General features: G+C 61.6%; 1 protein-coding gene across 1 annotated transcript; it reads left to right on the top strand.

Annotated features, from left to right (window-relative positions):
- The first annotated feature begins 4,237 nt into the window (after positions 1-4,237).
- Positions 4,238-7,896, top strand: NEU4 (neuraminidase 4). The gene is made up of 4 exons (XM_043578456.1): positions 4,238-4,376; positions 4,925-5,128; positions 5,221-5,476; positions 6,470-7,896. Exons 1-4 carry the CDS (start codon positions 4,338-4,340, stop codon positions 7,453-7,455), a joined length of 1,485 nt encoding a protein of 494 aa, XP_043434391.1. The 5' UTR covers positions 4,238-4,337; the 3' UTR covers positions 7,456-7,896.
- Positions 7,897-13,443: the final 5,547 nt, after the last annotated feature.

Genomic DNA, 13,443 nt, shown 5'->3' on the forward strand with positions numbered 1-13,443 from the left:
TTATTTTCTAAGCACTCCTTGGTATTGTTAAAAAAATAAAAACAACCCATGAAGTACCCGAATCCCAAATCCTTACGCAGAGGGAAGGAGGCCTGTCCAAGAGTCTCCTCCTTCCAAGGCCCCAGTGGGTATGGAGGTTAGACGGCCCTGCTGAACGTGGGCACTTTGCCCACGTGACTCGGAGGCTCCGTGGGGGGCCCATCAGACTGCATCAGGCCCAGACTTGGGGGACACGGGGAGCGAGATGGTGTGAGTGGAGCCCTGAGAGGTGGGGAGGCTGTCCCGACTCCTTCCCCGTCTTCCCGTTCCTTCCACGGCAGATCTCTGGGCTTCCGTCTGGGCGCAGGCTGCCGGCTAGGGACATCCTTCCTGCCCAGTGGCCTGGCCGGCATCGGGGTCGCCTCCCACCCGCTCCCCAGGTGCCCCCCCGGGGACCCGAACAGTCCCGGCAGGTTCATCATCCCTACGTGGACATCTTATGATGTCATAATTTCCCCAGAGCTCGGTTTCCCTTCCAAGTCCTGTTGTAACACCTGACGTGAGTTCCCTCCTTGGTGAGTCACACATAGAAACTCCACCAGGTGAGTTAGCACACGAAGAAAACTTTATTTGCAGCAGAGAAGGAGATCACGGGAAATAACTTCCAAAGCCGTGACCCTCGAGCAAGGGTGGCTGGGTTCCTTTCATTTAGGGTTAGGATGGAATATTCAGAAAGGGGAGCCTCGTCATCCCGTGGAGAGGCGGGCACGCGGTCACACACGGGCCTTAAGGAAACCTTCCGCGTACACACACGCTGTGTGTTGTAGAAATGAGGCTTGGGCTCTTCCTTGGATGGAGGATGGAACGTGGTAATTAGGTGAGGGTAACTGTCGGCGGCTCCGTGGGTCATTCCGTGGTCCGTCTGCGCAGGCGTGAGTCGGGGGTTGAGCTCACACTGGTCTGGGTGGTCTGGGCGGTCTGGGCCCCCAGAGCTCTTCGCCCAGACTGTCGTTACTCCTTGGGGGAAGTTTGAGTTTCCTCCACGGGATGCTTTACCTGTCGGGTCTTGTGCCTGAATGAGGAGATGAGGGGGAAGGAAGGGCTTCGGGAAGAATGGGGGATGAAGGTCGGGGGGACAAGAGGGTGGCAGTAGAGCTCAGGTCTCGGGCTCCTGCAGGTGACACCATGTCAGAGGGAGGGGCAGGGGATGGAGTGTCTGAGGAGCCCTCAGAGAGTCTCCTGAGCAGGACGGCCCCAAGGCCTTTCCACGGATGGCGGCTGGGATGCTGAGGGCTCCCCTGGAGCCCCGGCCCGGGCAGCGGCCCCCCGGGAAGTGGGCCCTCGTGGAGGGGGCCAGCGTGGCAAGGTGGCTGGGCTAGGAAGGGGGTGGGGTGCTGGCCCGCCGGGCCTGAGCTGGCTCCCCAGCATGGACGCGGGGCTGGGGTCCGGTGAGAGCCAGAGGGCCCGGCACCCCCGAGGCGGTGTGGGGGTCATGGTGTGTGGCCGGGGGTCTGAGCGCTCACTCGGCTACGCACGGCAGGTGTCTCTGGCGAGGCTTGCGGGCAGCGGATATCAGGGTCCAGCTCAGAGGTCCGCCGTGGCCCTTTGCTGGAGGCTGAGCCCCTACACTCCAGGGTGGAGAGAGCTGAGCAGCAGAGAGGAATGCCGTGTGGCCCTGTCGTGACGCCGGACCCCTCCCCGGGGTGCCCTTCTAAACCTCCACCTGCTCTCCTGGCTGCACAGGCTTTAGTCGCACAGCTGGCGGGAGGGTCCTGGGTCCTGGGTCCTGACGCGGCCCTGGGATCCAGCCAGCTCCCGCCCCCGCCCACACAGCGGGCCGGTCTCTGTCTCTGCGCTGCTCAGGGGCTCGGAGAAGCAGGCGCTCCTGTTGCTGCCCCACAGCCAGCTCTTCAGCCTCCCTGCGGTGCCCGGTGAGTCCCCTCCCTGCTCACCCGCACCCCAGCCCCGAGGGCCAGAAACGGCGCTCCGTTCTCCCCGGTGGCCCTTCTCTGGGCAGAGGGCAGTGGGTGCCTGGATTGGGTGCCGTCCAGCCAGAGGTTCCGCATGGACGCCTCCCCCCCCCCCCCCCCCCCCCCCCCCGCCGTCGGATGAGGTCCTGGCCCAAGTGACAGGTGTGCCGAAGGGCCCCAGGGGTAGATTTAGAGGTTGGGTGATGCAGACAGGGTGCAGGGGCTCAACGCCAGGGGCACCGTCCCAGCCTGCAGGATCCGACGGGCGTGTAGGCCACACTCCACCAGGCACAGGGTTTGTAATTGAGTCCTTGCCCCTGACAGGGCACAGGACAGGCAGGTTAGACCGGATTCCCATCCGGCAAGGCAGTGACGGAACTAAGAGGGCCCCTCTGTCCGCTTGTCCGCAAAGCCCGTCCCTCCTCGTGCTGTCTTCGTGTGTGTGTGTGTGTGTGTGTGTGCATTTAAGTGCCCTGCAGCAGGCCGGGATCCTGGTCCAAGGGACAGGAGACGTGCTGGTCCGGAGGGCTGTCCTGAGTGCTCCAGGGAGCCCAGACAGGATGTCGGGACACAGCCGTCCTAGCCTGGTCACGCAGACCCCTGCTACCTGCTCATCTGGGAGCCCCCGGGGCCCTGCTCTTCCTCTTCGCTTGAGGGGGTCTCCCTGGGACTTTGGGGCTCTGCCGAAACCCGCGGCTTGGCCTAGACAAGGACGGCGCCGAAGGCCCGGCGGCCCTGCCCTGCTCTGTGCAGCCAGCAGCGCGAGCCGCTGGTCTGGGGAACCTCCGTTTCTCCTGCTCTGTCCGCAGGGTGGGGGTGGGGTGGGCCCGGAGCCTCTGCCTTCCCCGACACCAGCCCAGGTGGTCTCAGGGCCTGTGGAGTGAGCCAAGTGGAGAGAATGTCCCCTTGTGTCCATTCAGCCTTTGGGGACACGTGGCATGTGCACCTGCTTCCTGCTTGGGGACAACTGCCCCTTGGATGCAAACTGGGGGCAGGCCAGGGGCTTCCAGCACACAGGAAGCTGCTCTCAGAGCCCCAGAGGCTGTGGTGGGGGTGGGGCGGGCAGTGGGGTGGGCCTGCGTGCCGCCCACGAGAGCCTTTCGGGAGCAGGTGGCCCTGGGCTGAGGTGGACTGAGGCGGACATGTCTGTCTGTTTGGGGGACCTCAGGAGAGGAGGCCGAGCCAGCGGCAAGGCCTCCCGTGTGTCCCGGCGAGGCCGCTCCTGCGGCGGGTGCTCGTTCCCGTGACCGGTCACCCCTCTGCATCCTGTCTCCTCAGACACGCACTGGCCGTGCCTGTGTGTGGGGGGCTTGATCTGCCGAGAGGGGTACTCTGAGCGTGACGTGGGGTGTTTCGCTCTCTCCCGCCTCCCTGCCTCGCCTTCCCCTCAGTGCCCTCAGGTGCCAGTTACCTCCCGGTGCCTGGCGGTGGGCCTCTGGCTGCTCCAAGTTCGGCGTGTGGCACCCCTGCCCCTGTTGCCTGCGGCCCCCTGGGCCTCTCTGCTCACTCACTCCCGTCCCTGCGGTGGAGGGGGGCTGGGCCAGCCCTCGTTTGCCTTGTGCAAGTCAGAGAAAGAGGCCTCCACGTGCACCCCAAATGTGAGCCTCCCTTGGGAGCACACTCCTAGGAGGGGGGCTGCCTCCAGAAAGTCTGCCCTAGGCCACTCTCTGTCACCTGCTTGTGGGCCAGGGGGGCCGGGTATCCAGCCAAGGTTTTGGGGGTTGGGGCTGTGAGGGGCACGGGGCCCAGGGGCAGGGGCAGGTGGGGCCGGGGTTGTGGAAGAGAGGCCTGGACTGCAGTGGGGAGGGTCTCCTCTCTCCTTGCTGAATCTCCCCCCCTCCTGCCGGGGCCCCCCTGGTGCCTGGAATGCTGCCTCCCCTCCGTCCCTCCCCCCCCCCCCCCTCTTAGCCTTCCACTCTGGGAAGCCCCCAAGCACACCACCCCCTCCCCAACCTGGCTTCAGCTTGTGGGGTCCAGCTGGGGGGGGTCAGACACTGGGAGTGGGTACCTTCCTCCCATCACTGTGAGGTCCAGCTGTTGGGGGCCTGGACACTGGGGTGTGTACCTTCCTCCCTTGAGGCACACGTGGGAGCCATTTGGGGCATCTTGTGGGGGGTGTCTCTGCTGGACCTCCTCATGACCCCAGCTTTGCTCAGGAGCCCAAGGGACTGGTCCCCGGCACCCATAGGTGGCCTGCTAGGGACTTGGAATTCAGGCCCCTTCTCTGCAGGAGCCCCACTGGCGCCCCTCGCCCCTTCTTGGTTTCAGCAGGCCTCCCCCCCCCCGGATCCTGGCCACTCCCAAGAGCCCCCTGACCCCCAGGTCTGAGCAGGGTGGTGGCAGCAGCTGGGGCACCTTCCCCGAGAAGCCTGCGGCCGTGGGTGTGGGATGCAAGATCCTTCTGTCTCCGAGGCTCCTTCCTGCGTGGTGAGTGTGCGCACCGGTGTCCGCACCTGTGCCGCCTGCCCGGCTCTCCCTGTCTCATTTTTGGGGTCTAGCGCGTCTGTACCTGTGTCTCTCTGTGCTTGTGTGGCTCCCGTGCTCGTGGGGTCTCTACTGGGGGAAACTGAACCCCTGCGTGTCCCACACGTTGGGCCCGGATTGTCCACTTGGCCAGCCTCCTGCCTGGGCACGGGGCGGGCAGTAGGGGCACTCCGGCCGGGGCCCCCGCTTCCGACACCGAGCAGGCAGCTCCCGCTCGGGGGGACCCGGTTGAGAGGAGGAAGGGCCGACTGCAGACGTTTGGGGGTGCAGTGGCAAGGAGGGAGGGGTGGGCAGGGACGGCCGTGGACGTGGGGTGAGGAGCCCGGGACAGGGCGGTCTCCGAGGAGGAGGGGCACAGGGAGGCGCGCGGGTGGGTGGGGGCGTCCGCACCCGCAGAGCCCCCTCCCCCATCCAGGCGCACAGGAGGGGAGGGCGCCAGCCCCGCCCGCTGACCCCGGGGGCCCCGGGGGGGGGCGGGGGTGTCCCCGCAGAGCATGGGGGCCCCGCGCGTCCCCGAGCGGACAGTGCTCTTCCAGCGCGAGAGGAGCGGCCTGACGTACCGCGTGCCCGCGCTGCTGCCCGTGCCCCCCGCGCCCACCCTGCTGGCCTTCGCGGAGCAGCGGCTCAGCCCCGACGACGCGCACGCGCACCGGCTGGTGCAGAGACGGGGCACGCTGGCGGGGGGCTCCGTGCGGGTGAGTGGCCGGGCGCGCCCCGCGGGCAGGGCCGGGGCGGGGCGCCGCCGCGCGCGGGTAAACTGAGGCCGCCCCCGCCCCCCCTCCGGCAGTGGGGCGCCGCACGCGTGCTGGGGACGGCCGCCCTGGAGGAGCACCGGTCCATGAACCCCTGCCCCGTGCACGACGCGCGCACGGCCACCGTCTTCCTCTTCTTCATCGCCGTGCGGGGCCGCACCCCAGAGGCCGCGCAGATCGCTGCGGGCAGGAACGCCGCGCGCCTCTGCTGCGTGACCAGCCGGGACGCGGGGCGCAGCTGGGGCGCCGCCCGGGACCTCACGGAGGAGGCGGTGGGCGGCGCTGAGCAGGGTAGGCGGGGAGGGGTTCGCTCGGGGTGGGGTCCGCTCGGCTGGGTCTGCGCTGGGAGGGGGCCTGCTGAGCGGCGGGGTCTCACCAGGAGACGGGAGGGGGGCTCTGCACTGCGGGGGCGGGGGAAGGGTCCCTCTGCAGGTCACGTGGCTGCCTACTCCCCCACACCGTTTCTTGGGACTGACCCCCCCCCCCCCCGCCCCTCCGAACCCCTCAGTCCCGTGAATGGGTGTTGGTCACCCCCACCTCCTGGCGGCAGGAACAGGCTCATCTAACCAAGCCCCTCTCGCTCTGAGCGCTGAGGCCCCTCCTTCTTAGCACCCGGACCCCGGGGGGGGGGGGGGGGGGTTGTCCAGCCCAGGGCCAGGCAGGTGGCCTGACCCTAAAGCTTTTCCTCCACTCCTGCTGCCCCCTCCCCGAGGGCCATACCACCCACTGCCCCCCGAGGCGACCCCAACCTTGGTGTGGCGACACTGGCCCAGGGGCCACGCTGATCCTTGTAGGTGGGAGCTGAGCTGAGGGGATGTGGCTTTGGGACCTGGCCAGGACACATGGAGCTGCTCCGAAGAGCTCTCTGTTCCTGTGGACCCTACCCCATGCGACCCAGGCCCAGGCCCTGACCCCACCCTGAAGGTCCTTGTACCCCTTCTGCCCTTGGCTGCCCCTCTGTCTGGGCAGGGCTCATGCTGAGCACTGCAGGGGCTGCCCCCCCAGGCCCAGGGACTAGCTACCTGCTGCCGCCCGGAGAGCCTGGCGGAGCCACCTGCCCGGGCTCCCTGCTCCCGCTAGTGGCGAAGAGAGGCTTGTCCAGCCCTGGGGGATTCGGAGTGGGCGGCAGGAGTGTGGGTGGGGGTGCAGTCCCCCATTTCCTCATGAGCTGTCCCCACATCTGAGGCACTGGCTCCAGATCGTCCCTGACCCCCAGGGCGGTGGCGTCTGGCTTCGGCCAAGGCTGCCTCCCAGCTCGGATGATCAGCAGTCCCTCTTCTGCAGACTGGGCCACATTTGCCGTGGGCCCGGGCCACGGCATCCAGCTGCGCTCAGGCCGCCTGCTGGTGCCTGCCTACACGTACCACGTAGACCGGCGGGAGTGCTTTGGCAAGATCTGCAGGACCAGCCCGCATGCCTTCACCTTCTACAGTGACGACCACGGTCGCACCTGGCGCCACGGAGGCCTGGTGCCCAACCTTCGCTCGGGCGAGTGCCAGCTGGCCGCGGTGGACAGCGGGCAGGCCGGCCACATCCTGTACTGCAACGCCCGGAGCCCCCTGGGGAGCCGCGTGCAGGCGCTCAGTGCGGACGAGGGCACCTCCTTCCTGCCCGGGGAGCTGGTGCCCGCCCTGGCCGAGACCGCCCGGGGCTGCCAGGGCAGCGTCCTTGGCTTCCCTGCCCCGCTCTTTAGCAGGCTGAGGAATGGTAGATGGCCAGTGGGTGCCGGGAGCCACTCCTACTCTCCACACCTCTGTCTTGGAGTCCAGGAACCCTCAGAGGAGGGTACTGGAGACACCCAAGGGGCCCAGGGGCCCAGTGGGATGGAGGGATGGAGGGACAGCCCCGAAGAGCCTGGCCTGGGGCCTGGGCTCAGTGGGATCATGGCGGCCTGGACCTCGAAGGTCCCCGGGCCCCCTGCTACCCTGTCTCAGAGCCCCACCTGGCTGCTATATTCCCACCCAGTGGGGCGCAGGGCTCGGCTCCATATGGGAATCTATCTGAGCCGGTCCCCCCTGGATCCCCACAGCTGGACGGAGCCCTGGGTGATCTATGAGGGGCCCAGCGGCTACTCTGATCTGGCATCCATCGGGCCAACTGTCAAGGGAGCCCCGACCTTTGCTTGTCTGTTTGAGAGTGGGGCCAGGGTCTCCTACGAGGAGATCTCCTTCTGCATGTTCTCCCTTGGTGAGGTCCTGCAGAACCTGCCGCCGGGCCCCAAGCCACCCGGCCCCGGGGACAAGCGTCTGGAGCGCTGCCGGCCTTCCTGACGGGCTCTCTGGTCCGACCCATTTGTACATACCTCATAGTATGCTTTGAAATAAGAAACAAAAGTGGCCAGACTTCTAGGAGACATAGATCCACAGTTACAGTAGAAAATTGTAGATACAAGTCTCAATGACTGACAGAGTGAGCAGACAAAATCAGGCTGCACACAGAAGCTTTGGCCAACTTGCCCAAGAAGCTTCACTCAGTGGACACACGCACAGCACTGCACAGAACAGAATCTACAGTCTGTTGGAGTACACGTAGGTGTGAAAACTGACATTATATTGGATTATGAAGTCAAGTCTCTAGAAGACTTCAAAGGATTGAAAAGTACAGTGAAATTGAGCTGGAAATGAAAACAAAAGGAAACTTAAAATCTTCCTTGTGGGGGCACCTGGGCGGCTCAGTCAGTTCAGCATCCGTCTCTTGATTCCGGCTCAGGTCGTGATCTCGGGGTTCCTGGGACTGAGCCCTGCGTTGGGCTCCGCGCTGAGCTTGGAATTCTGTCCCTCCCTCTCCCTCTACCCCTTCCTCGCTTCTCTGTGTCTCTCAAAAAAAAATTTTTTTTTTTTCCAATCTTGTGTCTGAAAATTGAGAAACACAATTCTGAATTACCCCTGGTTCAAAGAAGATGCTACAGTGAAAATGGAAAAAGACGTTGAAGTTAATTGTGTGAGTGCTGCAGGCGATCTGTGAGTTGAGCTGAGCCAGGTGGGTCCCGTGGGGGCGGGGGTGGGGGGAGGCACCGTGATGCCAGCACCTTAGAAAGTGGCAGTAAGTGAAGTCTCAGGAAGCAGCAGAACTAGAGGGACAGGAGACTTCAGACACCAGAGGGAATGGCCAGAGCCAGAGCTGGGTTTTTAGAAAGCTAGTAAAACTGATAACCCCCTCGAGGGGCTGGTCCTAAAAGACACAAAACCCACAAATCCAATATCAGGAACGAGATGGGACACACGAGGAGGGCCCTACAGATGTTCACAGGTTTCAAGAAGATGCTAGGAACCATTTATATGAATGGACAATTCCTGGAAAAATACAACTTACTAAAGACGAAATAGCCTGAAAAATCCTATTAAAGAAGTTAATCTGGAATTTAAAATCTCCGCACACTGGGGCACCTGGGTGGCTCAGTAGGTTGATTGTCTGACTTCGGCTCAGGTGATGATCTCGCGGTTAATGGGTTCGAGCCCCGCGACGGTTTCTGTGCTGACAGTCCAGAGCCTGGAGCCTGCCTCAGATTCGGTGTCTCCCTCTCTCTCACTGCCCCTCCCCTGCTCGCACTCTGTCTCTCTCTCAAAAATAAATAAAACATTAAAAAAATAATAAAAAATAAAAAAATATGTGCATTCTAGGAAAACGGCAGGAGTACATGGCTTTCCCTGTGAATTCCGCGGAACATTTCAGGATACCTGCTGGTTTATCGATAGTTTCGCTTTGCAAGAAATTGCCCAGCCTGTTTTCCAAAGTGGCCGCAGCTCGTCTTTGGTGAGGTGTCTGTTTAGAGCCTTCGCCCCTTTTTTAACTGTGCCGTTTGCCTTCTCATTGGGCGTTTTAAGACTTGTTTGCATGCTTTGGCAAGTGAGCATATGGCAAGTGAGCATATTGCCCCCATGGGGAAGACCAAGTAAAACAAAGAGCAGGACGCGATTAGCCTATCAGCGCGGCGGGTCCGGTAGGCTGACAGCGCCGCCTGCTGGCGAGGGGTGGAGCAGCAGGAGCGTTCTCCTGCCGCGGGCGGGGCGGCCACGTGGGAAGACAGCGTCACCGTCTCTTACAAAACTGAACAAACTCTTGCCGTGGGATCCAGCAATTGTGTTCCTTGGTATTTATCCAAATGAGTTGAAAACCCATGTCTACACAAAAATCTGCACAAGGTGTTTATAGCGGCTTTATTCAGAATTGCCAAACCTTGGAAGAAATCAATGTCCTTGAGGAGGTGAACGGACAAACTGGTCTATCCAGACAGCGGGAGATCACTCAGCGCCAAAAAGCAACGCGCTATCGAGCCGTGAAAATACATGGAGGAACCGCGAAGGTGCGTCACTAAGTGAAAGAAGCCAGTGTGACAGGGTTACGTACTGTGCGATTCCATATGACATCCTGGAGAAGGCGGACCTTGGAAGACGGTGAAAAGATGGGTGGCTGTCAGAGGTTGTGGGGAGGAGAGGGGTGTGTGTGGGGCACGGAAGGTTCTTGGGGCAGTGAGGGCAGCGAGTGCCATACTATAATGGTAGGTACATGTCACTGTACATCTGTCCAAACCCACAGAGTGCACATCACCACGAGTGAGCCCTGATGTGAGGTACCAGATCACTGCTGGTTCATCAGTTAGGACAGATGTGCCCCACCAGTGGGGGATGCTAACCTCGGGGACACTGTGTGTGCGGGGGGCATGGGGGTGGCGTACTGAGACTTAACTGCTCAGTTCTGTAAACCTAAAACCGCTTTAAAATATATCTACTAATTCGGGCGCTTGGGTGGCTCAGTCGGTTGAGCATCCGACTTTGGCTCAGGTCGTGAGCTCACAGTTTGTGAGTTCGAACCCTGCGTCGGGCTCTGTGCTGACAGCTCGGAGCCTGGAGCTGCTTCGGAGTCTGTGTCTCCCTCGCTCTCTGCCCCTCCCCCGCATGTGCTCTGTCTCTGTCTCTGTCTCTCCCAAGAATAAATAAACATTAAAACAAAATATGTCTGGAAACCAATTTGTCAATAAATTTCAGAAAAAAAAAACCAAAAAACAAAATATGTCTACTAATTTTAAAAAAATATAGCCATAAACACTCTGACAGTAAGAAAAGAGAAAGAAGAAAGTGCCTGACAATGGTTGTATAATCTTGAGAGCATCCAAGTGGCCAGTGGACTCGTGACAATGTCATCAGCCTCACTGTGAGCCGGTCAGCTCAGGAGCCTCAGACATGGGCCCCCATCATTGGGTGGGGCGACCGGACCGGAGCCAGAGGGTCCAGGGCCCCCAGGGGGCTGCGGTTGAGCAGCAGTTGAGGGGTTCCAGCGATTGGAGTCAACATCATGCTGACCATGCCGCCTTGATTGCCCTCAGGAAGACATCTCCCCACCCCATCCCGAATTCTCCAGAATCTCAGGAGCTGCACCAGGTGCAAAGACGCCCCTGTCCACGCGGGATTGGTTACCACGCACTGGGACTGGGACCCTGGAGTGAGGGTCGCCAGCCCCTCCTTCCCGATCCCCTGGGCAGGTTGCCTTTGGGGTCTGTGCTCTTCTCCCGCCAGGAGACCTTTGTCAGGGCCCCCACCTTGGGTTTCTGGGTGTGGCACAGACTCCTGTCCTCCTGTCCCACACGACCTTGCATTCCTATCGGGAGGAGGCCAGCCCTTGCCCCCAGCTCTGCAGACCAGGAAGGGTGAGCACAGGTAGTGGGAGAGGTCATCCTCCCGGCCAGAGGGGCTACAAGTGTGGGGCTCTGGTGGCCCCGGGCTGTCGGGGTGGCCACATGCCTTCCGCCCTGGGTGCCCTGTGCCAGGGTCTCAGGCCTCATCTGAAGAGCCCAGGCCCCCACCGGTCCTCCTGAGGCCGGCCTCCAGGAGATGAGCAAGGCTGGCAAGAGGGGGAACCGCTGGGGGTGGGGGTGGGGCGTGGGTGGGGATGGGCAAGTTGCCCCAGCCAGGGCCGTTGACACATGGGACTGGGGCAGAGCAGGGCACGGAAAAAATGAGTGGAGGCGGGCTGCAGGGGCCGTGTTCCGGGAAGGCGAGCATCAAAGTGCTGACTGTGCCCGCGCTCTCTCACTTCTTGTCTGAGCCGTGGCGCTGCCGCCAGGGGGTGGCCCGGCCGGTGGCTTGGTGAGGCCACCGCTTCCTTCCCTCTCTGCTGCGTGCTCCTCTGTCTTCTTTTTTCTCCCCCTCCTTCTTCTTTTTTTAGAATACGAACTTATCTCTTTTAAAACGTACTCAAAATATGTTAATGTTAATTGGTATTTTCGTGCTCAAAGTGCTCCCTTGTCTTTGAGTAGAGCCCCCAGCTCAGTTCCTTGTTTTGGGGGGCAGTGAATTGCCCCTGGGGTTCCCCCCACTCCTGCTGCCTGCTTGGGGCACGCGTGGTCCTGGCGGCTGGCTCACCCCCGGGAGGAGTTCTACAGGCGGGGCTTAGGGGTCAAAGGGCACATTTTCTCTAACCACTGGCTGGTGCCTAGTCCTCCAGTCCGGCCTTGTGGCCCCCAGCCGCTCTAGGGCTGTCTCTCCACGTCCTCGCCAGCACCGTGTTGTCACGCGGTCATAGTTTTGCCCGCGGGTGATTTGTAAGTCGTAATCTGCGTTTTTCTTATTATGAGTAAAATTGAACATCCTTTGGTTGCTTAAGGGATCTGAGTATACGTAGATGGAACACACGCGCGCGTGTGCGGTTACGTGCGTGTTCGCGTGCATGCGTGTGCACGTATGTGTGCGCGTGGGCGTGTGAGTTGGTGGTGCCGCCTCGTCACATCTTCTGCTCACTTTTCCATTGGCCTTGCTCTTTCTGTATTTTAGGTCTTTACATAACTGGAGTCTCAACCTTTTGTGTAATAATATTGCAAATACTTTCCCCTGGTTTGCTTCTGACTTTCCTTTTGCCACATTAAAGTGTTTCCCCCAATTTGTAGAGTTGAATGTGTCAGTCTCTCTAATGGTGCTGTGGTTTCGAGCCAGTGTGGGGAGGCTTTCCTGCTCCAGCGTGAAGGACCTCACCCGTCTTCCTCTGCGTCTGCTCGGGTTTCCGTCTTACCCTTGTATTTGGGATTTGTGCAAGTCCCTGGCACACGAACGGAGTCCACCTGATGCTTTTCGAATAGCTGCTCACGCCCTCTGTTGCAGAATGTCCTTTCCCAGGGTCCCGCCTCTCGTGTGTGAGCACCACCGTTTCGAGCCGGAGGTCTGATACAGCTGCTCTCCTTCTCTTGGTTTCCTAGGTTTCTTCTTCTTGTTTGCTTCTCCATATGAGCTTTTCAGTCGCAGTGGGTTTTCACTGGGATGGTCACACCTACCAGTCAACCTGGGGGGGGGGGGTGGTGTCTCGGTGGCACCGCGTGTCCCCGCCTGGAGGGCCCACACCTGCGGCCAAGCTGTCCTCCTGCGGGTCGGCGCATTTCTTGTTAAATTTACGCCTCGGGCATAACTTTAGATTCCCTATCACTCTGTCTTCCAGGGGGCAGCTGTTTGAATGTATGAAAGCCATTTATTTCTGGGGGTTAATTTTGTGTGTGCCACCTGACTCCATTTTCTTATTGCCCTATTCGTGTTTCCGCAGAAGCTACTGGGTTTTCCAGGCATGCAAGCCTGTGCCCTCCGCAGCCTTTCCCGGCAGTGTGTTCCCTCATGTGTGACCTTGCCTGATGTCCTCGCCTTGTCCCGGACTTGGTGATTCTAGCTCCTGCCCGCCCAGGACAGGACCCCAGCGTGGCGGGCACAGGGTGTGAGCCCTGAGGGCTGGGTGGGGGGCAGCTGTGTTCCTGGCCCCTGAAGGTCTGGACGAGGCTCACGGGGAAGGACAGGATTGGGGGGTGTTTGTCACTGCAGTCAGGGACAAGAACTGAAGGCCCCTGATGGTGGTGCTGTGTCTTCTTCCCGGAGGACGGAACAGACCTCCCCTCTGCATCTGAGAAGGGCCGTGTGTCTCCAGTGGGGCTGCACCCACTCGCTCACAGCCTGGCCTGACCCCAGCCCAGGGCACTGACACTGCCTGGGAGGGACGGTCAGGTGCAGGGGGCCTGTGGGGAGGGCTGGAGCAGGACAGATACCGACGCAGCCTCTGGGCTGAGGTGGTCTGGGGAGACTTCTTGAGGGGGCCGTGGTGCATGATGGGGGGGATGGAGATGAGGGGCCTCGGGGCTCCGTGTGTTCCTGGGACAGAGAAGGCGCCAGCCAGGCGGGTGAGGGCCAGGCCCGAGGAGGGCTGGCTGCGTTCTCTATTTGAAGCAGAAACCCCCCCCCCCCCCCGCCCACTGCCGCCCCAACAAGGCCAGGAGAGAACCTAGGCTTTTC

Source organism: Prionailurus bengalensis, chromosome C1 (genome assembly GCF_016509475.1).
Source record: "Prionailurus bengalensis isolate Pbe53 chromosome C1, Fcat_Pben_1.1_paternal_pri, whole genome shotgun sequence".
Classification (NCBI taxonomy): domain Eukaryota; kingdom Metazoa; phylum Chordata; class Mammalia; order Carnivora; family Felidae; genus Prionailurus; species Prionailurus bengalensis.

Coding starts and splice junctions, on each gene's coding strand:
- NEU4 (XM_043578456.1), top strand. CDS start 4,338: ATGCAAGATCCTTCTGTCTCCGAGGCTCCTTCCTGCGTG. Junction 4,377..4,924: donor CCGAGGCTCCTTCCTGCGTG/GTGAGTGTGCGC, acceptor GTGTCCCCGCAG/AGCATGGGGGCCCCGCGCGT. Junction 5,477..6,469: donor GGTGGGCGGCGCTGAGCAGG/GTAGGCGGGGAG, acceptor CCTCTTCTGCAG/ACTGGGCCACATTTGCCGTG.